Here is a 26,588-nt window from a genome sequence, read left to right as displayed (position 1 = left end):
AGGCCACAGGCCAAGTGCTGGAAAATTTGGATTAGAGTAGTTAGTTGCTTGATGGCTGCCTCTTTCCGTGCTGTAAAGACTTTTTTATTACATTATCCTTTATTTACCTATTCTTAGTTTTGTGTTTCTATCAACATTTTGCTGTTTTCTTTTCTTGTTCTCGATTTTCTCAGTACTCTTTGTTAGCTGTTCCTGTATTTCATGTGACTTTCTTCCATGGTATTTGTCCAAGAATTATCGGGTGCTTCTAAATATCAATTTAATTTTTCTCTGCCGTTCCCGCCGGCGTGGTACTCCTCCAGCCCCGTGGTGGTGGCGGCCTCGAGAGTCTGGGGGCAGTGGAGGAGATGTGGGAGCATCGGTCTGGTCCCCAGTCTGGGATAATCAACGGTTTGCCCCGGGGAGGAAGGACAGGAGTTCCGAATTTGGCGAAGAGCAGGGATTGAGAGGATGGGGGACTTGTTTATAGAGGGGAGCTTTCTGTGTATGAGGGCACTGGTGGATAAGTTTGCATTGGCAGGAGGTAACTAATTCGGTAACTGCAGGTGCGGGACTTTCTGCGTAGACGGGTAACAACCTTCCCATTCCTGCCGCTAAGGGGGAATTCAGGATAGGGTGGTTTCTAGAGGATGGATAGGAGAAGAGAACATCTCGGACATATATAAGGAGCTTATGGGATCAGAGGAGACGCAGACCAAGGAGCTGAAGCGAAAATGGCAGGAGGAGCTGGGGGGTGTGAGATAGAAGAGGTCCTTTGGGCAGACCTATTGAGCAGAGACAACGCAACCGCAACATATGCCAGGCTCAACATGATTCAATTCAAGGTCGTGTACCAGGCTCACATGACAGTGCCCCGGATGAGCAGATTCTTTGGGGTGGAGAAAAATGTGCGGGAGGACCAGCGAACCATGTCCACATGTTCTGGGCATGTCCAAAGCTGATGGGATTTTGGCAGGGGTTTGCTGACATCATGAATAAGGTATTAAATACAAGGGAATCCAGGAGGAGAAAGAGGCAGATCTTCTGGCCTTTGCTTCCCTGGTAACCCAGAGGCGGATATTACTAGCACGGAGGGACTCAAAGCCCCCGAAGTTGGAGACCTGGCTATCGGTATTGGCTGACTTTCTCTGCCTGGAGAAAATTACATTCGCCATGAGAGGGTCATTGTAAGGGTTCGCCCGGAGGTGGCAACCATTCATCGACTTCTTCGCAGAGAATTAACTGTCAGCAGAAAGGGGGGGAAGGGGTAGGTTAGCATAGATTAGGGGTTAAGTAATGGTGGGACCTGTGGGGGAGGGAGGCGGTATTTGCACTATGTTTATATTTTTATGTACATTGTTTATATTGCTGCTGTTAAAATGCCAAAAAAACTCAATAAAATGTTTATTAAAAAAAATGTTAATTTTTCTATTTCAGCAAGGACCTCACATTTTGCTGCATACTGTGGCAATTTGTGGGCATATATCCAGTTCGGGCCATTTTTCTTTTCTGCCCAAAGGTTTCCTGTTGCTTTTCCACTGTCTATCTGCCAAATCTTGGATTCAAATTTATGTAGCTTTATTCCCCTTTTACACTTTTATAATTTATGTTCCAATTAAGCATCTTTGTCTCGGCCCTTTTCCTGTACCAGCTCCAGCACTGTTTTCATGTTGAATTAAAAACATTAATCTGCAAAGCTGTCTCGTGCATGTTGTAAAAAAACTCCTATTCTTGGCATGAAAATTACTCATACTCTTGCCTGTCTTTGGATAATTAAAGCCAGCTATTGTTATGGCCCTAAAATTAAAGCAAAAGTGGAAACTGGAAATCTGAAATAAAAATACAGGACGTGCTGGAAATACTGACCAGGTCTGGCCGCATCAGTGAAGAGCGAAACAGAGTTAAGGTTTTGAGTTCAATATGGCTCTTCTTCAAAACCGGATTATTCCTGCGTGTTTGACTTTATAACTCTTCCTTTAGCTTTTTCCACTTTTCAGCAGTCTATGACACACTCTCCAAGAGTAACAATTCCCGTTCTCAGATTCCGGTTTTATGCCAACCCCTGTATTCTTAAATTCTTTGTCAGTGATGGATCTCTGACTATTATTTTCATCCTTCTTTGTTTTCTCTGCTTCAGGGTTTTTCAAACTCTGGGTTGTGACCCGTGGGTGTCGGGAGGGTTGCGGCATGATTGGTTGTGGCACTCTCGATCATGGGTGAAGCACCCTATGACCTTGACTGACTGGTTTTTCAGAATGACGGCCGCGGCTGACCTTTAAGTTGAGAATGCCGGCTGAAACCGGCCTTTAAAGGCGAATGCTGGAGTCTTCCAGCCAGTCTTGGCTGCAGAGAACAGGTCATGAGTCCGGCACATACAATGACGTCACGTGCCCCGTCAGTCTGTGCTTTGGGTGCAAAATCACGGGGGAGAGATTCATCCATTTTGTAGCTGCCAGCAAGCAAGCAACTGATCTGTGTGAAGAACTGAACATGGACCAGAGACACGAACAGCTAGAATCTCACAATTGAATCTACTGGCGAGAGCTTTTCAGGAGAGTCCATGGTAGGACAAAGCACAGCTGGTATGAGCTGTATCCATAGCTCCAGGACCTCTGGTGAACAATTCATTAAGAAGAAACTGAAATCCGGAACAAAGCAGTATAAAGATGATTTCTTGTGGTGCAACATTGTTAATTTTGCCAATGCGACTTGACAAAGCCCATTATGCGTCATATGCAGTGAATTACTGGCAAATGAAAGTTTAAAACTTCAAAGGCATTTGATGCATGGCGAGTTCGAGGACAAACCTCTTGACTTTTTTCAAAGGATGCAACGAGAACTTAAATCATCAGCTGAAGTCCTTAGCAGGAATGTAACATTGAATGACAAAACAAGTGAGATCGTGAGGACCAAGCAGGCTCACCTGTTGCATTAAAGGTAAGCAAAAATGGTGGGATGAAAAGGTCAGCCAGCGTGGATCGTGAAGGTCAGCCGGCATGGGTCGTGAATGTCGGCCAGTTGGTAAAAGTTGGTCGCGAGGAAAAAAGTTTGAAGAACACTGCTCTATTTAATCCTACCTGAATATTTTGTAACCAAGATTGCTTTGCTCCTACTTCTGTCCTAAAGCAAGGCTTAGCCCTGTTAATGCTAATGTGACACTCCCATAGCAATATATCTCTAGTTAACTAATTTTATTCAATATATGCTTTATGCTCCCGAATCACATTGCTGAGAATCTTATCTCATAATATGTGTATGCGCAACCCATGTTCATGGTGAAGTAACTCCTCTTGGATCTCAGTCTATGCTGTCTCTCTCAGCAGCCTGTGTTGTTGATCTCTGATATTTCCATCCGTTTTAAGAACTTTGATCTAGCCCTTCCACTAAATGTCTAACCCAAATTACAAATTTTTCATGAATTATTAAAATATCTGACAAAAGGTGTGTATTACTGTGTGCTAAACCAATGGCTAGTCGATTAAATAAATCACTTTTTAACTACTTTTATCTGGTTGTTTTCTACATATTACCAGTAAAATAATATTTGCAACTTGGAAAATCGGCTATATTGGCTAGCTCTTTAAAGTACAAGATAAACGGCTGCCATCTCCGGTAGAGCCCCTCAATTGCTTGAGGTATAGAAACTCCCATCAGATTCTCACTCAGCCATACTGAGGCACTGGCTGGAGAAGCTGAACCTCCACTCCATCAGCATCATTATAGCATTCATGTACAAAGACCAATAATGCATTCGAAATTCCTCTGAGAATGAAAACTCTAAATAATAACAAAAGGCTGACAAGAGTTGAACTTGAAGAGTGTAATCTGGGCCTATAAAATGGTAAAGGGCGTGCATAGTAGAACATTAATTCAGCTCTGATTAATGGATTGAAAGTGAATAGTGCTGGCAAATCTCAAAAGACACTAGAAACTGTTTCCCCCTCCTTTGACACAATGATAAATGTGTGCAGTAAAAGACCATTTAAACTAGTCACTGCTAAGATATTTAAGCAGCAGAGCAAATATTTGGACAGGGACCAGATTGAATGTTAGAGGAATGCTGAAGGTCTAGTTCTTTTGAGATCATGAGAAATGTTATCTCAGAATGCAACTAGTCAAATTGAACAATACAGATTTGCAATGTTAAATTATGCATGAACTCCCAAGAAATGGATAGCTTCAGGCTCCTGAGAGAAATTTCACCAGACAATTTTCTTCTTTTTTTTTTCCTTTGTCTCCTTCAGGAGATTAAATAAAATTGGAAATGGTTCCATGTCAATGTGCTGTGGTCTAATGGTTCTATTATATAACATAATTCTTCTGTTTATTTTAAGTAATGCCACGGTTCTCCGAGCGTGGGTTTCCTCTGGGTGCTCCGGTTTCCTCCCACAAGTCCTAAAAGACGTGCTGTTAGGTAATTTGGACATTCTGAATTCTTCCACTGTGTACCCGAACAGGCGCCGGACTGTGGCGATTAGGGGCTTTTCACAATAATTTCATTGAAATGTTAATGTAAGCCTACTTGTGACAATAAAGATTATTATTATTGGCTGCCACTTCACACCTGAGGCCACCTGCTGTCCCTAATATGCTTATTCTAATCCCCATACTTAAATTCATCCCATCAAGTTTCTGCCCCGCCACGGTAATGAAACAACTCTTCTCAAAGGCACAGATGATGTCCTGTGTGACTGTGACAAAGTTAAACTTTCACTCTGTCCATCTCGACCTGTCTGCAACCTTTGATAAGATTGACCATTATTTTCTGAAACTTCCCATTTTTCAGCAAAATGCCTGAGATCTCATCAGATGCTATTCTCCAGAAATCATATCTACTGTCTCTGAAATCTTGATTCTCTCTATACTTTAGCTGTCACTTCTGTGGTACTAACCCAGAATGGCTGAGCACCTTCTGTTGAATATCAGTCCAACCTCCACCCTGATCATTTTTCTCCATCGCAACTCTCTGCCTCTTATTTCCCAGCTGAGCCGTTCATCACAAGCCAACTTGAAAACATTCTTTAGAATGTTTGCTTCCTTGTGAATGAGGCTCTCTCCATCCATTACTGCACCTTGGATGAATCTGTTGACATCCTGGGCCTTTTACAACCTTGTTCATGTGCAGGGATACCTTCAATTAAACCCAGCCCTTTTTTGATCTGACTGGAAAACCTTTGTATTGCCCATCTTGGTTGCCATAACAAAGTTATAATCTGCTTTCAAAGTCCTTGTGCTGCAGGTGGCACCATGATGTTGGGTATGGAAATTCCAAGCTTTTATGATAAAGGGATATGTGCCATTGAGGTAACTTGGAGGAAAATTTGGGGATGGTGATATTCCCCTAGTGTAACTGTTCTTGTCCTTGTTGGTGGTAAAGGTGGCAGAACCTGAAAGTGGTGTTCAGCTAGCTTGAACCACTAGCAACATGGCTTGTATGATGATGTGTCTCTCCAGCCTGTAATTGACAACAGATTTTTGTTTGCAAAGTAACTTTAATGTTAAAAATGTCTCCAAGTGCTTCACAGGTATACATGTAAATTTTTTTTTTTAAATTTTAAAAATACATTGAGTACCCAATTATTTTGTTTTTCCAATTAGAGGACAATTTAATGTGGCCAATCCACCTACCCTGCACATCTTTGGGTTGTGGGGGTGAAATGTGCAAACTCCACACAGACAAGTGACCTAGGGCCGGGATTCGAACCCAGTCTTCAGCGCCATAGGCAGCAGTGCTAACCACTGTGCCACATGCTGCCCTCAGGTCTACATATAAATAACAGATGCTGAAGCAGGATTAATAAATTGAGAGGTCACCAAAAATTTGGGTTTTGAGATTATTTAAGGAGAAAGAGGTGAAGATGGAGAGGTAATGAAGAGAATAGGATCCATGTGCTGAAGGCTCTGCTACCAATGGTGGGGCAAAGCATGAAGCTAGAGTTGGAGAAATTGGGCACTTGTGCAAGAAATTGGAGTCCGAGAAATGGAGGAGGATATAGGGCAAAAGGAAAGTGCAGAAATGGGATGGATTTAAAGATGAGGATGAGGAATTTACGTTTGAGGCATTGTGTGATGGAGAGCCAATATACTGTGAAACAACAAAGTCAAAAGGGTGTTCAAAGATGTGAGCAGCTACAGTGAGCCAATGCCTACGAAATGAGCACTGATGAAGAAAATGGTTTTGTCCAAGATGGTGATAAACATCTTGTATTTGTTGCAGCTACTCCCGTCTAGATGAGCATTAAGTATTCCATCATTCTCCTGACCAAATGGCCTTTTGCTTTGAGACCCAAATATGCTGTTCTAGCAGAATGCCACTAGGTGGCGCTATGAATAAATACTATGACTACAAAGAGTCATGATTCAAAGCATGATCTGGGGAGCAAAAGGTTAGGCTACAATAAAGAGCTTGTTAACTGACTTTGAGGGACAAAGGGACCAAAACTATAAATTCTGATCTTATGAGACATAATTGATGCAAAGAAAAGTTTCTAGCTTTGGAACAGAGACACTGGTTTACTCTAAAAAGAGAAAAGCAAAACAAAAAGATCCACTCTTCCAATTTTATAACCAAAATATGCAATATTACTGCCACCAATTTTCACTGATATGAATCTAGAAAAATGGATTGGTGAAATTGCCTTGATAACATTTTTTTTAAAAGATCCTTTTGCGCAGAAGTGTTCCCTTAGTTACAAAGCTACTTTTAATGGTGTTGAAGCTATAGCAAGCACTGAACAATTTTTTAAAAATTAAGCAGTTATTTGGTAACATAACTATGCAAGTTGCAATCTGTTTTTGTTTATTTAAATAAAAACAGTTGCTGAATAAACAGGAAGCAGAATAATGGTGCAATTGTAGCTTGTGTTGCAACCTTTGCTTAATTACTATGAAAACCGTAATATCCACATTTCATGAGACACAGAAGCCAAAGGAGAAAATTGGCATTGAAAACCAGACTTTCGGTATATCTTGAAAATTTCCAGACACTCCAGCCTAAAGCCAGACAGGTGACATCAGGGCTGGAAGTGAATAACATAAAAATGTTAACTCTCCTGCCAAACTTAACTTTGGAAAATTGTTTCTTGCACAAAGTACAGCAGTCGTCATGCTATCTGGGGAGGAGTGGGAAGAGGGAATGCTGACACAGGCGAAGGACAGAAAGGAGGTAGTCATATTCACAACTCTTTAAATTGACCAGTATGTGGTGACTAGGGGCTTTTCACATCAATTTCATTCGAAACCTACTTGTGACAATAAGCAATTTTCTTTTCATTTTATTGTGGTAAGGGCAGATTCATGCAATGCTGCCTACAGATTTGACTTGTGGCAAATTAATCCTTTTAAATTTAGCTGAATAGTAGCAACAACAGACTGTTTAAAATTGTATTGAATTCAATGCTAGATACCCATGCGGTTTGCTCTATATTGGAAAGACTAAAGGCAGACTGGGTGACTGCTTTGCAGAACACCTTTGGTCCGTCAGCAAGCAGGACCCAGAACTTCCTGTCATGTGCAATTTCTACTCACCGTCCTGCTCTCATGTCCATGTCCTTGTCCTGCTGCAATGTTCCAGTGAAGCCCAACGCAAACTGGAGGAACAGCCCCTTCTCTTCCGTTACAGCATTCCGGACTCAACATTGAATTCAACGACCTCAGACTATGAACTCGCTCCTCCACCTTCACCCTATTTTAATTTCTATCAATTAATTTACATTCCTTCCACCCATCCGTATTTCCCTTACCATTGCCCTACCTATTCTCTCCCCCCCCACCCACCACCACCACCACAACACACTTGGGCCATCTGTTCCCTATTCCTAGTTGTCTTTTAACACGCTGTCTATCTTTGTTCAGCCATTAACATATTCTGATCTCTTAATGTGCCACTGTCAAATAATTTATTCCATGTTATCCTGTCATAGAACATAGAACACTACAGCGCAGTACAGGCCCTTCGGCCCTCGATGTTGCGCCGACCTGTGAAACCATCTGAAGCCTATCTGACCTACACTATTCCATTTTCCTCCATATGTCTATCCAGTGACCACTTAAATGCCCTTAAAGTTGGCGAGTCTACTACTGTTGCAGGCAGGGCGTTCCACACCCCTACTACTCTCTGAGTAAAGAAACTGCCTCTGATATCTGTCCTATATCTATCACCCCTCAATTTAAAGCTATGTCCCCTCGTGTTGGTCATCACCATCCGAGGAAAAAGGGGAATCATTTGTTTTTCTGAGCTTTAACACCACCAGCTGCATGTTTCCCTCCAAGTTGCACACCATCCTGACTTGGAATCATACCACCATTACTTTGCTGTCACTGGGTCAAAATCCTGGAACCTCCTCCCTCTACTGTGGATGTACTAACACCACTTGGACTGCGGCGATTCAAGAAGGTTGCACACCACTACCTTTTCGAGGACAGTTGGGGATGGGCAATAAACGCTGGGCTTGCCAGCCAGCCCAAATGCCAAGAAGGAATTTTTAAAAATCGGCAACAAAAAATGCTTCTCCTAAGTTGACCTGTCAGTGCTAGCTGTGCCGTAAATGGCTGGGTTAGCTGGGAAAAATTAAGCCAGTCAATAAGTTCTCCTGGAGCATACTCAATTGGTCAGAGAATAATTGTAATTTTTCTCAATTGGCACCATGTTTTCTTTCATTCTCCAGGACGTTCCATGACTCATAGGGACTATCTGTGTGTGGCACCATGTTAGGTAGCACAGGCTTGATCAACCTGATGTCTTGTCCTGCCCTTTTTTTGTAAAATATCCCTGCTAGTTCTCACGGAATGTTGACACTGTGACGTGTGCCAATGCTTGCCAAAAGGATGTCTCATCACCAAAGCGATGACCAATACAGATGACTGCTGGACAGACCACCGGCTCATCTTCTCCAGGTTCATTGAACTCCACCAGAAGCAGCGGAAGATGAAGAAACAGCTCAGAAAAAATAGCAATGTTGAGCAGCTACAGGCTACAAGAGTCAAGCGTGCTAGTGAACTTCCAACAATGTCTTCACCAAAATCTCCACGAATGGAGTGGTGGAAAGCTGGAAAGAGCCGAACAGCCATCTTCTTGAGCTGTGAAGAAACCATCAGCCACAAGGAAACACCAAGAGAGGTACGATGAGGATGGCCACTCCAACCAAGGCCTTATCGACATGTGGAGGAAAGATCTCTGCGATTGGCGAAATGACATGGCCAGCAGGGCAAAGAGGGAAGCTCATCAATCAGCCAAGGTGGGTATACAAGAAGAACTAGGGAAATCAAGAACCAATGGTGGACTGAGAAAGCCAAGGAGCTGCAAATGCTCACTGACGAGCACGGCACCCGGGGCCTCTTCAGTGCCACCAAGGCAATATATGGATCAAATAGCCTAGCCTCAAGCTGGTGCGGATGAAGGACCTCTTGAAAGATAGAGAAAACACCAGCCTTCGATTCAAAGAACCTCCAAACTGTGATACTGTCATAGTTTGAGGTAATGCCCCACTCCCCATCAACAATGATCTTGGACTCTCACCCACCGTGGACAGACATGTGAAGAATGGAAAAGATGAAGGAGTGGTCGGAATTCCAGCGGAGGTTTTCAAACTTGGAGGTGAGTTCACCCGTCATCTCCATCAGCTGTTCCTGAAAATCTGGGGCCGAGAAGAAATTCCTGTTGACTTCCAGAATGACATAATTGCTACCATCTGCAATAAAGGAAGCCAAGCGGGCAGTGGGAACTACTGAGGAATCTCCCTACTTTCCATTACCAAGAAGATCATCACCTGAACCCTACCTAGCCACCTTTTCCCAGTCTCTGGAGAAATCGTTCCAGAAAGCGGGTGGTTGGGGGGGGGGGGGGGGGGGGGGGGGGGGGTGATTAGTACACGGGACTAGTAAACCAGAGACCCAGAGCAATGCTCTGAGGACCAAAGTTCAAATTCCGCCACTGCGGGAGGTGAAATTTGAATTCATAAAAATTTGTAATTAAAAGTCTAATGACGACCATGAAACCATAATTGATTGCCGTACAAATCCATCTGGTTCATTATGTCCTTAATCTGCTATCCTTACCTGGTCTGGCCTACATGTGACTCCAGATCCACAGCAATGTGGTTGACTTTTAACTGCATCCTCAAGGGCAATTAGGGATGGGCAATAAATTCTGGCCGAGATAGCGATGCCCACGTCCCGTGAACAAATTAAAAAGTATATATATCGGTCCTCTACTTGGCCTTCATCGCCTTGACCAAGACATTTGACTCAGTCAATCGGGATGTGGTATAGAAGACCCTGTCAAAGGCCGGCTGTCCAGAGAAATTTATCAACATCCTCAGACTCCTCCGCGACAAGGTATTGGCGACGGTCCTCGCTGATGGAAATAAGACAGAAACCTTCGAAGTCCAGTCTGGGGTCATGCAGAGATATGTCATTGCGTCCACCCTTTTCTCCATCTTCATTGCCACCATCTTCAACTTCTCAAGAATAAGCTTCCCAATGGAGTGGACATTGTCTATAGGATAGTCGGAAAACTTCAACCTCAACTGGTTGAACTCCAAGAAGAAAATAACACTGGCATCGCTTTTGGAACTTCAGTATGTGATGACATTGTCCACTCCATTCTCTCAGAAGAGAATCTCCCAACCGTGTTTGACACCTTCGCAGAAGCGTACCAAAGAATTGGTCTCAGCCTCAACCTTGAAGACTCAAGTCCTTTACCAATCTACCCCAGGTGAGATCTGGTCTCTCTCGCTACATCAAGATTAACAGAGAAACCCAATCAAACGTTGAACATTTTCCAAACCTGGGGAGCTCCCTCTCCTCTTAGGCTGACATCAATATGGCGATCCAACATTGTATCCACTCCACGAGATCCTCTTCAAACGCCCAAGGACAAGAGTCTTTTATGGCCACAACATCCGTGTTGACATCAAGATCCTCATGTACAAGACAGCCATCCTCCCAACTCTTATACAGCTCAGAAATATGGACTAATACATATGCCACCTCAAGGCCTTGGAGAGGTTCCATCAATGCTGTCGAGGGATTCTCCACATCAGCAGAGAGGACCGGCGTATTAACATCAAAGTCCTTGAAAGAGAGTCAGTATCGAGGCCTTGATCATCCGAAACCTACTCCGCTGGCCTGGCCATGTGTTTAAAATGACAGAGCCCTGACTGCCAAAGCAAATCACCTCCGTCCAGCTCAAGGAATGCTTCCAAATTAGGAGAACAAAGAAAGTGCTTCAGAGACACACACAAGGCTTACCTCAAGAAATGCAACATGGACACTAATGCCTAGGAGACCCTTGCTCAGAAGTGACCTGAGGTGATATGCCTGTGAATAGTTTTGTACATAGTTAGGAATGCAACTTCCAACCAGCTGGTGGCGTCAGACATCGTTCACTTGACATGAGACACTCACCAGTTGGTAGTAAGGCATACAACAGGACGGTCACACATAGGGTAGCTCCAGGAGAGTTCACCAAACTCACATAGTAACTTTGTCTGTATAGTATTCTGTTTGTTACCTTTCCACGTGTTCATCAATAAATCATTGTTCTAGTTAATCAACCAGATGTTCTGTGCACATCATTGCTACGGCAAGGTCACAGAACACAACAAGACCTACTTGAGCAATCTCCTAGTTGAAGGGATACAACTCTTCGAGGACACCAGACAACAAAAGAAGGCCTGAAAAGGAACCTGAGCAAGGAATACCAGCGATCTAGGTCCCACCTCCTAGAAACACTGTGCGGTTGAAGATGCGGCTCTCGGATCGGGATCATCAGTCATGCAAGGACCCACAGACCCCATGACCAGTAACCGAGTTCCTTAATTGGACAATCATACTCATTAGTGAGTGATTGCCGAAGAAGAATGGTAACACAGTGACGTGCAGCAGTGCTTGCCAATGTCGTGCTGTGCTATTTCTATTTAAGCACTGTATTCTCACTTCTAGAGAGTAGGAAAAAAACCTTTTGGATTACATCATTTCTTCCATAACCTCAGTGGTAATACATTTGATATTTTATTGCCAGATTCTGCCTCAGGTTAAATCTGTATTTAAATATAGTTTTCAGGAATATATTTGCAATATTCTTAAATTGGATGCATGCATTGAGAAAATGCTGACCAGAGATATTTGTAGCTGGTTAGACTTCTTACTGACACTCTTCCAGCCATTCTCATTTTAAAAAAACTCTGCTCCCTTTCCTGTTAACTTCAGAAAGCTCATTCAGCCACTGAGACTCTCCGGCTTAGGAATTGAATGTGGATTTCTCTTCAGTCTATTTTGTCCAAGTGCCAGGTCTCCTGGGTCTATTAATACCACTTTGTAGAGTGCTTAACCATAGCATTTCCACAACCATATCTGTGTCTCTTTCTATGAAAATTTGGGTTTTGTCCCATTTTTATACACTGATTCTATTTTTGTTGATTCTGCAGCTTTTATTACTGAACAGTGACTGAGAAACATGGGCCTCATTTCTGGCTTGTTTAAGTACGTAACTGTTCATCATTGTGGCCTTTTGACTGTTTTACCACCTGTTTGAGATGCACTTTCGTGTTTACAACCCAGAAATATAAGTGTTTTGTGCCAGCGCTCTGTCGGAAGCGATTTATTTCTGAATATTTAACCTAGATGTTTAACTGAGCCTTATATTTGAGAGGGATACCTCCCATGATTGCATTCAGCTCTACCTCATAACTGAATAAAAAGAGGCCTCAAGTTACGATGTAGAGATCAAGGTTTGTATTATATATTTACAGCTGGTTATTGTGTTTTGGCCAACACTTATTTTTCAACTAATACCAAACAGATGATCTGGTCATTTTATTTAATTGCTGGTTTAGTGATTAATCGTGTCTAGGACACGGATTTGAGTAGCATCATAGGAATTTGTACTGCCTCCTGAGGGGACAGATGGGGCCACAAGTAAATGTCTCATTCAAATGATGGTGCCTGTCACAGTTCAGCAGCTCCTGTGCTAAAGTCTCTAGCGTGCCAATTGAACACACAGTTTTCAAACTCGTCGCTACCAAGTCGCAGCTGGCACTTGTCTCTCTTCTGACATTTGTCTATCAACCAACATTAGTTGAAAAAATACAAAACTATCTGGGCATTTCCCTATATTATAGCAATGACTATACTTCAAAATACTTAATTGGTTGTAATGCATTTTGGAATGTTCTACGGTCATGAAGAGTGTTAAATAAATGTAAGTCTCTTTCTTAATATGGGTGGCGGGGTGGCACAGTGGTTAGCACTGCTGCCTCACGGTGCCAAGGACCTGGGTTCAATCCCGGCCCCAGGTCACTGTCTGTGTGGAGTTTGCACATTCTCCCCGTGTCTGTGTGGACCTCACCCCCACAACCCAAAAAGATGTGCAGGGTAGGTGAATTGGCCACGCAAAATTGCCCCTTAATTGGAACAAAAAGAATTGGGTACTCTAAATTAATTTTTTAAACGTCTCTTTCTTTGGGGGCCTCACGGTAGCATGGTGGTTAGCATCAATGCTTCACAGCTCCAGGGTCCCAGGTTCGATTCCCGGCTGGGTCACTGTCTGTGTGGAGTCTGCACGTCCTCCCCGTGTGTGCGTGGGTTTCCTCCGGGTGCTCCGGTTTCCTCCCACAGTCCAAAGATGTGCGGGTTAGGTGGATTGGCCATGCTAAAATTGCCCGTAGTGTAAGGTTAATGGGGGGATTGTTGGGATACGGGTTACGTGGGTTTAAGCGGGGTGATCATTGCTTGGCACAACATCGAGGGCCGAAGGGCCTGTTCTGTGCTGTACTGTTCTATGTTCTTAATTGCTGTTAGAGTGCAAATTAACCATGTGTGACTGATTCCGGTTTCTTACCGTTACCTCACTCCTGAAAGAAGTACCTAATAGAAAGTGTACATCTTCTAAGGCCAGTCTTTTAAAAATTGGCACGGTTATGGTATAAATAGATTGAACGTTTCCATGGAGTTAAACTGGACTTCATCCAGCCCATCAGTCTGATTTATTATATGCTGTTATTCAATTTTTAGTGGTTTTCTGAGCTATATGCCACACCTATGGTATCACATTTTTAAAATTCTGATGTAAAACATGAAGTCATCAGAGTAGGTATGATGGAGATGGAGAAACTAGAAGAAGGGATGGCATCTTATTCAAAATCTGCCCATCTCAGCTGTGAACATACTTCACAATCCAACCTCTACAGCTCCCTGCAGTAAAGAATTCCACAGATTCGCTACCTTGAGAGGAAAAAATCCTCCTCATCTCTGTCTTAAGCAATCTAGCTTATTCCCTCTGGTCTTAAACTCTCCCACAAGGGGAAGCAACCTCTCATCATCTACCCTGTCAATCCCCCTCAGCATCCTCTATGTCTCAATAAGGGTTCCCCTCGTATGAGTACAGGCCCAACCTACTCAATCTCTCATAAGAAAACTCCTCCATACCTGGGATCAACCCAGTGAACCTTCTCTGGACTGCCTCCAATGCCAGTATATCTTTCCTTGGAGATGGGGACCCAACCTGTTCACTGTATTCCAGTGTGGTCTAACTTGTGCCTTGTATAGTTTTAGCAAGACTTCCCTATTTTTATACTTAATTTTCTTTGAAATAAAGACTAACATTCAATTTACCGTCTCTATTACCTGCTGTTACTTGCATGCTAGCTTTTTGTGATTTATGTGCAAGTACCCCAAATCCCCCTCTGCTGCAGCTTTCTGCAGTCTTTCTCCATTTAAATAATATTCAGCTCCTTTATTCTTCCTACCGAAGTGCGTAACTTCACATTTTCCTACATTATATTCCATCTGCCAAGTTTTTGCTTATTCACTTAACCCATCTATATCCCTCTGTAGACTCCTTGTGTCATCTTCATCACTTGCCTTCCCATCTATTTTTGTGTCATCCGCAAACTTTACAATAGTACATGTGAGGAAAGAGCAAGGAAATGCAATTAGAATAGATAGTTCCAATAGAAAAACTAGCAGAATAATAGACGTGTGTAGTTGTATGTGTCTAACATACCCCCAACTTTTTAAAAAAAAAACTCACCAGATGTGGCTGTTGATGGGAAGGCCAGTATTTATTGCAAATCCTTAATTGCTCTCAAGAAGATGGTGGTGAGCCATCTTCTTGAAAACAATTGAGCAGCTTGGTAGGTCCTTTCAGAGGGCAGTTAGGAATCTATCATTTCTATGGAACTTGGGTCACATATAGGCCTGACCAGGTGAGGGCAGCAGATTTCCCTCACTAAAGGACATCCGTGAACCAGATGGGTTTCCACAATGATCCAAACTTTTCACTGACACCATTAGTGATTATATTTTTTTATTCCAGATGTATTTAATTAACTGATATTAAGTTTCCCAGTCACTGTGGTAGGCCTTGAATTCAAATTATTAGTCCAGACTATGGGTTACTAACCCAGGACTACTCTGTTCCATTTCTACTTTTTCAAATGCAGTCAATGTACTTCAACTTTTCTTCCTCCCTTAGTTTTGTCAAGTCTGGAGACATCAAGGTATGCCCTTAATTATGCCCTTCCTCTTAGAAAAATGCTGCCCCTTAGCAACGTAATCTTCCCCTTAGCAACATAACCTTCAGGTTTGGAGTGAACATGTGCATGTTGATACCAAGCAACATCTCTGCCATTTCTGTCAACTCCTTGGCTTCAAGCTGTTAAATATCTCATCTGTATTTAACACTTTGATGTATCAGCACTTACTGAACAAGAACTGATCTTTGGATCCCCAAATCCTCTTAAGAAATTCTTACCTTCATCTGCATTTAGTTAATAATTTTGTCCCATTCTACCTCTACCAGGCTCCATCACTCTTACTCACATCACAACCCCCCCACCACCACCTAAACTTTGCCACATCCTTTAAAAAAAACTCCACAAACCACGCTTTTGGGCTCGTCCTCGAGATGTTTCTTTCCATTGTAATAAATCCAAGCTTTTATTCTGAACTCTAATCTTTGTCGTTTTAGATTCAGAAAGGGAAGTACAGGAAAGGAACAAGAATTAAAGATGTTCCACGAAAAGGTAAGGGATGGAAATTTGAAACTTAATGCTTCGGATGAAAATGCAAACAGAAAGCAGCTTTAACACGGTCATCAGTTTTGATGGGTGAAGCCTGATCAGGATTGAAACAAATCTAACAGACAAAAAGATGCACACAATTGAGATTGTATGTTCTCTCAATGAGGGGCGGCACCGTGCAGTGGCGTGCAGAGGGGGGGGCCGACGGTGCATTGGCCCCGGGCATCCATTGGATGGGGGCATCCAATCAGAGAAGGAAAAAAAAAAAATTTTTTTTTTAAATTTTTTTTTTTTTTTTTTGAATTTTTTTTTTTAAATTTAGATTACCCAATTATTTTTTTCAATTAAGGGGCAATTTAGCGTGGCCAATCCACCTACTCTGCACATTTTTTGGGTTGTGGGGGCGAAACCAACGCAGACACGGGGAGAATGTGCAAACTCCACACGGACATTGACCCAGAGCCGGGATCGAACCTGGGACCTCAGTTCCGTGAGGCGGTTGTGCTAACCACTAGGCCACCGTGCTGCCCCAGAGAAGGAAATAAGATAGTAATTTTAAAATTTCAGCGGTGATAAATCAATTTTGGAGGCTCACCACACTGCAGAGGCAGTTGTTAGCCCTTTATTCCTTTAACATGGTGTACCCTTTCTGTCTAGAGAAAATGGTCCTTCTCCCCATCCCCCCACACGCATGCGGATGATGTACGTGGTGCAACCATCAAAAGCAATAAGCAGACATGGCTGTTCGTTCCTGCGTTTCCTCGAGTCATAACTCGTCTTTTCTTCAGCTTTTTGTGCATCTAGATTAGTTCTTTTACCTACTCATGTCAGTGAATAGCACTAGAACAGGTGTAACTACGGTTTTTATAGGTTTTTTTGGCGATATTTAATGAAATATTTACGTGGGATGTAGTAAGAGTGAAGCCTGGATGATCAGAGGACTGCTATGGCATTTAATCTCAGAATAGGAGACATTTATTCCTTAACATGCTAATATTCGAATACAGATACCACTAATTTGCAAGTCTATGATATAAATTGCACAAAATTATCAGTGGAGAATCAGTGTGAAATAATTTGATACGAAGGAACAAAGAAATGAAATATGGTTTATCCGTCTGCAACTGACCGATTGTTTACCATTTTCTTCCCATTTTCTCATGCGTCTTACGGTTTTTGAGATAGAAAATGAAATGTTACGAGTATTTTGTGTACAACTGAGTGGAGTACAGAACAGGAAAAAAAAGGGGGCCAGAAGAGAGAAGAGTCCCATCAAAGAGGGGCATTAGATGCATGGATAAAAAGAAGTAAAGAAGAAGTAGGAGAACCCGGAGAAGTAAAAGATGATGTGGGTGCAGAGAAGGATTTTTCTGATACGGATTCAGCTCGGTCAGAACATAATACTCTCTCTCCTCAGTCTCGTTGTCAGGATGATGATCCATGTGAAGAAAATAAAGAAGATTTTTGCATATTTTTGCAAAGAAGCGATTTTGGCTGTTTGAAGAAACCGATTCCAGATCATTTGAAGATGACAATATTACAACATGGCCCTGAAAGATATCAGAATAAAAGTGGTCCATTTGCTGAGAAGGATGGGAGATCATTTTCCAAACAGTGGTTTGATAAAGTTTCCACAAACGGAGAAATTGTGGAGAGAAAATAGTTGTATTACTCTCCATATCGGAAAGCATGCTACTGTTTTGTTTGCTTTTTGTTTTCAAAGGAGCATTTGTCGTCTGTGTTAAACTTTGGAAAGGAAGACGGTTTCTCCACTTGGAGAAAATTAAATCCAACAATACCTGACCATGAAAAAAGCCCTTCTCATAGAGCTCACATGAGGGAATACCTGAACCTCGTAGTTCGACTCCATCATTCAACTACGATAGATGCTGAACTTCAACAGCAAATGTCTGCTGAAAAGATAAGATGGAAAGCTATAACTGAACGGATTGTAGAGGTTATATCCTTTCTGGCAAAACAGAATCTGGCCTATCGTGGACATCGAGGAGAAGGAATATCTGGGTTATCAGAGCCAGGGGAGACAGTCAGTGAAAATACAGGAAACTTTCTAGCAACAATCAGACTTTTGGCCAAATATGATGACATCTTAGCAAAACACTTGCAGAGAGGGAAAGAGAAACCAAAAAGTGTCACCTACTTGTCCAACAGAATTCAAAACAAAATAATCAATCTTCTTGGTGAAACTGTCAAGAAAAATATAATTTCCGAAATTAAGGACGCAAAATATTTTAGCATAATGCTGGATTCAACTCCAGATATTGCCCATGAAGATCAGGTTTCTGAAATTCTGCGTTACGTTCATATTGATGAAAACAGAAAAGTAGAAATAAAGGATACATTTCTGGGATTTTTTCAAGTCAACAAGAAAGATGCAGTCAGCCTGGTAAATAAAATTCAGGAAAAATTGGAAGAAGACAAAATTTCCATGAATGACTGTCGTGGTCAAGCATATGATAATGCAGCAGTTATGGCTGGAGTGAGAGGAGGTGTTCAACAAAAAATTCTTGAAGTTAACCCAAAAGCTGTGTTTGTGAACTGCGAGAACCACAGCCTCAATTTGTCCTGTGTCCATGCAAGTGAGGTGCAACCTGTTGTTGTTACATTTTTTGGCATTCTAGAAAAACTCTTTACTTTTTTTTCTTCATCTACTTCTCGTTGGGAAGTGTTAAAATCATTTGTCACTCGGACTATGAAAAGACAGTGTGACACAAGACAGAGTTCCAGCCATGATGCTGTGCAAGTAATCCACGAAGAGTGTGACAACGTTATTGCAAGCCTTCAACACCTGCTGGAAGGAGAATTTTCAAGGGAAACTAAATCTGATGCAGGATCGCTACTGAACTCTATTCAACAGTTCCCGTTTATAGCTTTATTAAATTTTTGGTACTCAGTTTTATCATCAGTGGATAAAGTCTCAAAACGTTTGCAGGATCCGAAAATGGGGTTCCATGAAGCTTCTTGTGATCTGAGAGGACTTATTCATATCTTGAATTTGAAGAATGACGAAATTATCCACAATGCAATAGATTTAGCCAATGAATATTGTCAAAATTGGGGAATACCAATTGCACGAACAAGGAGAAGAAGAATAATGCCTGGAGAGTCAGCAAGAGATAGTGGACTGACGGCACAAGAAGAAATGAATAGAGTAATGGTAGAGATTGTGAACAGATTAAAAACTGAAATTGAAGACCGCAGTGTCCGTCTTCAAAGACTCAGTGACCGATTTTCTTTTCTTCTGAACTTGAATTCAGGAGTGATTGAAGATGAACAAGAAAGAGAGAAATTAAAAAAGGAATGTTCAGACTTTGCAAATTATTATGACAATGATGTGGTTGCAATTCAGTTATATGACAAAATTATTGATTTTGTGATGCTCCTTCGAGCTGGAGGGAATAGAGTTCCCCTGATCCTAAAGATGCTCTGGAGTCTTTACTGCAGTATTGGAGGGATGTCTTTCCAACGCTGTGTGTTTCATACAGATTACTGCTTACAATCGCATTTTCAGTCGCAAGCTGTGAAAGGTCATTTTCAAAACTGAAATTAATAAAAACATATCTGAGGTCTTCTATGTCACAGGAGCGACTGACCAACCTGGCTTTAATAAGCATTGAAAAAGAATTTCTCACAGCTGATGTAAAAAGTGAAGTAGTTTAGGTGTTTTGTGACAGGAGGTATCATTTGGGGAAAAGAACTTAATAAATTTGATTGATTTATATTAAAATCGAATAAAGCGTTTATTTCATGTTTCATCTGTGTTTATATATTCAAAATGTTTTCCTTTCTCACAATATTTCTCAGTATATTAGGCCTTATACTTGAGTCTTTGGGGCATACAATCAAGATTTGCCCCGGGCATCACCAGACCTCTGCACGCCACTGGCACCGTGGTTAGGTTTGATGCAAGATTAACAGAGGTTTATTGAATAGGTCTTCGCTATACAAGGTTTGGCACTAGACTCCTTAAAAGCCCGTGATGTAATCAATGTCACCTAAGTCACGTGACTTAGATTTTGAAGAGATACCGCACACATATATAACAAAAGTCACTCCTTTATTTATCCAGGGCATTTTGGTTAGTATATTATAATTTTCAGAGAAATAAGTCTTATCGATCCCCCCACCTTAAAATATTTCCCATTTTGTTCTACTACTTAATATTTTCCTCCAATTTACAGAGTCATTCTCATAGTTGTCCTTTGTTTCAAAGTATAATTTTGACAGATATAAAAGTACAAAAACCAATCATTACATTAATCTTTATGGTCGCTACTTCCTAGATGTTTTATTTCTGTTCAAGGTTTTAAAGAATACTTCTAAGTCTCTTTCCATGTTTTAAATTGCCTAATCTTTATCACCGTTGTCCCATTTCCAAAAACTATTTTCTTGATAATCCATTACTGTTATAAGAAAAATAGGTTTTTCACAATGTCACTCATGTGAATCTGGATTGCATTTGTTTTCTCATTTCCAGTTTTTAGTAGAACTATTGTCCTTTACTAGCTTCACGGCTTATCTGAAAAAGGTAGACATCTTAGGAACATAGGAATGTTCTGAAGTAGGCAATTCAGCCCTTCGAGCCTGCTGTGCCATGGCTGATCTCTTCCTGGTGTCAAATCCACTTCCCTATCTGTTCCCCAAATCCTTTTAACCTGTTTTTAAAATCAGAAATATATCTATCTCCTTCCTTAAACCATTTAATGACTCAGATTCCACTGCAGTATGAGGTAGCAAGTTCCACAGATTCACCACCCTCTGCAAAAAGTAGTTCCTCCTCATTTCAGTTCTAAATCTACCGCCTCTCAACCTGTATCTGTCTCCTCTCATTCTAGATTGCCCTACAAGGGGGAACATTTGGTCTACATTTTCTTTATCAATCTCGTTTAATATTTTATATACTTTGATCAGATCCCCTCTCATCCTTCTAAACTCCACCACATATAAGCCCAAACTGTTTAATCTCTCCTCATACGTCAACCCTTTCATCCCTAGAATCAATCTGGTGAACCTCCTCTGAACTGCCTCCAATGCCACCACATCCTTCCTCAAATAAGGAGACCAAAACTGGACACAGTACTCCAGATGTAGTTTCACCAACACCTTATACAACTCCAACAATGCTTCTCTACTTTTATGCTCCAGTATATTTGCAGTAAACGCTAACATTCCATTTGCCTTTTTAGTTACATGCTGTACCTGCATACCGACTTTCTGCGATTCATGAACCAAGACGACTAGACTTATTTTGAGTCTGCTTTCCATTTAAATACTAATTTGCCTTCCTATTTTTTTTTGCCAAAATGGATAACCTCACATTAAACTTTGTCTGCCAAATTTTGACCCAATCTCCTAGCTTATCCATATCTGTCTGTAAAATCTTTATCTCCTCTTCACTGCCTGCTTTTCCACCTATTTTAGTGTCTTATGCAAATTTTGCTATGTTACACTCTGTCCCTGCTTGCAGATCATTTATATAGATTATAAACAGTTGAGGTCTGAGCACTGACCCCTGCGACACCCCGCTAGTTACAGTTCGCCAGCCAGGGAATTACCTATTTATCCCGACCCTCTTAATGAAGCATGAGGATGGGAAGCGCTAAAGCATCAGGAATGTGAGGAGGGTTGGGAGGGGGAGGAGGAGAGAGTGGGGGGATACCGGGTTGCTGCTGGAATGGCCAAGAAGGAGCTGGGGCGTGCAGAGGGGATCAGGATGGCAGTCTGTCGCTGTGGGGAACGGGCTGAGCTGGGGGCGCGGGCACGTGGCGGACTACAGAAGGGTGATGGCTAGTCGACGGGGGAGGGGGGCAGGTGGCCCTCCGATCCGGCTGATCACCTGGAATGTGAGGGGACTGAATGGGCCGGTCAAACGGTCCCGCGTGTTCGCGTACCTGAGGGGGCTGAAGGCGGACGTGGCTATGCTTCAGGAGACGCACCTGAAGGTGGCGGATCAGGTCAGGTTGAGGAAGGGGTGGGTAGGCCAAGTGTTTCATTCGGGACTGGATGCAAAAAACCGGGGGGGTGGCGATCCTGGTGGGGAAGAGGGTGTCGTTTGAGGCGTCGAGTGTGGTGGTAGACAGCGGCGGGAGGTACGTGATGGTAAGTTGCAAGCTGCAGGGGGAGTGTGTGGTGCTGGTCAATGTATATGCCCCGAATTGGGATGATGCGGGTTTTATGCGGCGCATGTTGGGCCGGATTCCAGATTTGGAGGTGGGGGACCTGATAATGGGGGGGGGGGGATTTCAACACGGTGCTGGATCCGCCACTGGATCGATCCAGTTCCAGGACGGGTAGGAGGCCTGCGGCGGCTAAGGTGCTGAGGGGGTTTATGGACCAGATGGGAGGGGTGGATCCTTGGAGGTTTGCGAGGCCGAGGGCCAGGGAATTTTCATACTTTTCCCATGTGCATAAGGTCTACTCCCGGATCGACGACTTTGTTTTGAGTAGGGTGCTGATTGCGGGGGTAGTAGACGCTGAGTACTCGGCGATAGCCCGTTGTGGCGCTTGGAGGTGGGGCTACTGGCGGACGAGGATGTGAGGGGGCGGGTTCGAGGATGCATCGAGAGGTACCGATAATGACGGGAGGTCCGAGTGGGGACGGTCTGGGAGGCGCTGAAGGCGGTGGTTCGGGGGGTGAGTTGATCTCTATTCGGGCCCACAGGGAGAGAGGGGAGCAGAGAGATTGGTGGGGGAGATGGTGAGGGTGGACAGGAGGTACGCGGAGGCCCCGGAGGAGGGATTGCTGAGGGAGCGGCGCAGCCTTCGTGCTGAGTTCGACTTGTTGGCCACCAGAAAGGCGGAGGCTCAATGGAGAAAGGCTCAGGGTGCGGTGTACGAGTATGGGGAGAAGGCGAGTAGGATGCTGGCACACCAGCTCCGTAAGCGGGATGCGGCTAGGGAGATTGGTGGAGTTAAGGACCGGGGAGGAAATGTGGTGCGGAGGGGGTAGACATTAATGGGGTCTTCAGGGACTTTTATGAGAGACTATATCGGTCCGAACCTCCGGCGGAGAAGTGGGGGATGGGGCGCTTTTTGGACCGGCTGAGATTCCCGAGGGTGGAGGAGGGACGGGTGGAGGGTCTGGGGGCGCCAGTTGAGCTTGAGGAGCTGGTTAAAGGGATAGGGAACATGCAGTCGGGGAAGGCGCCGGGGCCGGATGGGTTCCCGGTTGAATTTTACAAGGCGTATGCAGACCTGCTGGGCCCCCTGTTGGTTAGGACCTTCAACGAGGCTCGGTAATTGAGGCACTCTCAATTACGACGCGAAAGTTAGGTCAGTAATCAAAGGCTTTAATAAGCATTGAACAATGGCAGCATCCAAGAGAAGTGTGCTCGCAAAATGGAGTCTCATCTTAAATACTGTTTCCCAGGGGGCGTAGCCAGAGGCGGAGTCCCCCAGGGTTCCAAGCCTCTTAAAGGGGCAATGCCAAGCCTCTTAAAGGGGCAAGGTATTCCGATCATCACATTCACCCCGTTTAAAAAAACACATAGTCCGTCGGGGATGAAGTGTTTTTAAATTATAAGTTCAGACTTTGTGGTGGTCTGATAGTCCGTGTTGACTTTCGCCGCTCCGGTGGTGGTGCCGTGGATGCGGTCGGTTCCGATGGTGTTCTATCCGGGAGCATGGTTGACTGAAGCTTTGTCCGCCTTGGAGAGGGGGGGGGAGGGGGTATCAGGAGTGATTAGGGTGGTCGGTGTCGGCTGGGGGGCAGGGGGCGCTATGGAGGGGGCGCTGTTGAAGTCGGAGTTCGGTGTAGGGCTGGGAGCGTCGGTAGACGCTCTTTGCCCCTGACAATGTCTCGGGCGCTGATCTCCTTGATCCTTAAGCGAGACAAGGATCCCCTGCAGTGTGGGTCATACAGGCCGATCTCACTCCTGAATGTGGACGCCAAGTTGTTGGCAAAGGGGGCGGCATGGAAGAGGCTGGAGATGGCATCCTGTGTGGGTACGAGCCTGAAAGCGCTTGCAACGGCGCCGCTGGCGCTCCCTCCGACGAGGTATACCACGAGCCCGGTGGTGGCAGCTACCCTCAAGATATGGAGGCGGCACAGGGGGGAGGTGGGGGCCTCGATGGGGTCCCCGATACCGGTTTGTTCCGGGGAGAATTGATGTTGGATTCCTGATTGGCACAGGGCAGGTGTCAGGAGGCTGGGGGACCTGTTCATAGACGGGAAGTTTGCGAGCCTGGGTGAGCTGGAAGGGAAGTTCAGGCTCCCCCCGGGGAACACCTTTAGGTACATGCAAGAAACGGCGTTTGTCAGGCGGCAGGTGGCGGGGTTCCCCCTGCTGCCGCCGCGTGGGGTCCAGGACAGGGTGGTCTCAGGGGTATGGGTTGGAGAGGGGAGGATCTCGGAAGTGTACCAGGTGATGCACGAGGCCTCGGTGGAGGAGCTGAAAGATAAATGGGAGGGTGAGGAGATTGAGGAGGGGACGTGGGCGGATGCCGTAGAAAGGGTGAACTCCTCCTCTTTGTGTGCGAGGCTTAGCCTCATACAGTTTAAGGACCTGCATAGGGCTCATATGACCGGGACAAGGATGAGCTGTTTTTTGGGGGGTGGGGGGGGGGGTTGCCTCTTTGTTTTTGTTTTGGGTTGAATATCTGTTTTTTGCCAATGACGGGCGTTAATTTATTGTTTCTCTTTTGTACTGGGGGGGGGGGGGGGGGGGCTGTATTTTTTTGTTCTTAGAATTTTCTGTTTTTGTTTTTTTTTGTGAAAATTTGAATAAAAATTATTTAAAAAAAAAAAGAATCAGGGGCTCACCGTCATCTTCTTGAGGGGAATTGCAGATGGGTGATTATTGTTGGTCTTGCCGACAATGCCCATTTCCCATGCAAGAGTGGAAAAAAAGAGCTCAACTCTTATTTGACAAAGGGTTATCTGGACTCTCAACTTTAGCTCTTTTCTCTCCCTACAGATGCTACCAGACCTGCTGAGATTTTCCAGCATTTTCTCTTTGGTTTCAGATTCCAGCATCCGCAGTAATTTGCTTTTATCTTATTTGAGCTTATTCTCATGCTTAAAAAAAATATTGCCTACCGTTGCTAATCAGAGGTTAGAAGTTCCCATTTTTCATATTGTATTTTCTAATTCCCCATTTTTAACTCAAGGACTCCTCTCATAGCACAAAGTCTCCCACATCTGAACTGTAATTTTTGGTTTTAGTTAATAGTGCAATATCAAATTTCGCTATCCAATAATTTAATCTCTCAACTCACTACAAAGTGGCTGGCAGAAAGTGGTCAGAAACTAATGGGTCATATTGGGTTTCTTTTCTCTTCAGGAGTCCATCACTTTGCATTGTTTTGCAGAGGAGCTGCAAAATAAAAATGTTCTATTGTGTTTTGCTGCAGGTGAGATCGTAAAATGAGGATGAATGGGATGACGACTTGCCTGATTCTCAGAAAAGCGAGTTGATTTCTCAGCAAATGTATCCAGTTCAGGGCAGATCTCGTTTTCCAACAGATCCTGTACTTGTCCATTGTCTGAACTACGTTAATGTGGAATGTTGCACTTTTTATTTTTGTATTCACCGCCTCCTGCTGTGGGTCAATCCTTTTAATGCGGATATACCGAATGTGAGGAAGGCATGCAACCATTGTTGTTGGCAGCAATGTTAGGATGCTGCCTAGAAATTACAAAAGTATCATCAAATGAAGACTAAATGTGTCCATTGTCCACTTGAGTTTTATTCCTGACAAAAAAGATCACCATGGGCAAATTATTTTTTATGATTACATTTTTATGACTGAGGTTTTGTAACCAATCTCCTGGAGAGAGTTTGAATGAAACATGAACCCAGTTTTGCTAAATGCTTTGTAACCATAATAGGGTTCATGAAATGTGAAAGTGTAGTATTTTTGCCTACACATTTCCATGTAAAATATACAATTTGTACAGAGGCACGAACAAGTGCACACTATTGTTCATGTATGTAATTCTTGAGTTATTTGGATGCTAAAAAATTTGGGGGTATTTTGGAAAAAAGTTTTTATTAAAATGAATTTGAATATGATACTGAGTAGCGTGTTTCTAGGAGTAGGTGAGGAGGAAATCATCTGAAAAGTGGCAGGTTAGTAAGTTCACACTGCTTAATTATAAAAACTTGCCTCATAATTTATGCCAGCAGCAATTCAATGTAGATTTGGTACAATCAATCAAGAAAATGTCGACAATAGTCTGATAAATGTTCACCCATTTCCAAATATAGCGTAATCTATTGCAGTGATTTTCAAAGTGGGGGTCGCGACCCGCGAATGAGTCGCCGGATGGTGCAGAATGGGTCGTCAAAAGGTCACCAAAATGATCCCCAAATATCGCTTGACCATGTTTACCGTTTTCTCTCTAGGTAAATTCTCAGTGCATTAGAGTAGGACTGCACAGGGCTGATTTTGAAGCCAGTGCCATGGACTTCCTTGTCTCTCTGGGCCACAGTGTAGTTGGCAGTTTGTAGTCAGAGACCTGTAAAATTCACTTTGAGTGGCATTTCCTGCTACTGTGTTCAGCGTCAGAATCTGTATTTCTTGAGTTCAGTGTGTCACTAACATCCCCCGTGCGTCTTTTATCATTCT

General features: G+C 43.4%; 1 protein-coding gene across 11 annotated transcripts in view; it reads left to right on the top strand.

Annotated features, from left to right (window-relative positions):
* Positions 1 to 26,032, top strand: part of tpst1 (tyrosylprotein sulfotransferase 1) — an 82,767-nt gene extending 56,735 nt beyond the window's left edge. For 6 of the 11 annotated variants that reach the window (XM_038814165.1, XM_038814172.1, XM_038814169.1 and 3 more), the window contains 2 exons: positions 15,950 to 16,004; positions 25,371 to 26,032. In XM_038814165.1, the coding sequence (XP_038670093.1) occupies positions 15,950 to 16,004; positions 25,371 to 25,387 (72 nt within the window). In that variant the 3' untranslated portion in view covers positions 25,388 to 26,032. Of the gene's footprint in view, positions 1 to 2,116; positions 2,156 to 4,313; positions 4,394 to 12,407; positions 12,463 to 15,454; positions 15,480 to 15,949; positions 16,005 to 25,370 lie in introns of those variants that run through there. The other 5 variants (XR_005462593.1, XR_005462595.1, XR_005462594.1 and 2 more) reach the window with 4 other exon arrangements.
* Positions 26,033 to 26,588: the final 556 nt, after the last annotated feature.

Source organism: Scyliorhinus canicula, chromosome 12, assembly GCF_902713615.1.
Source record: "Scyliorhinus canicula chromosome 12, sScyCan1.1, whole genome shotgun sequence".
Taxonomy (NCBI): domain Eukaryota; kingdom Metazoa; phylum Chordata; class Chondrichthyes; order Carcharhiniformes; family Scyliorhinidae; genus Scyliorhinus; species Scyliorhinus canicula.
Note: the sequence above shows the minus strand (reverse complement) of the source record. Positions and strands in the feature narration are given on the sequence as shown.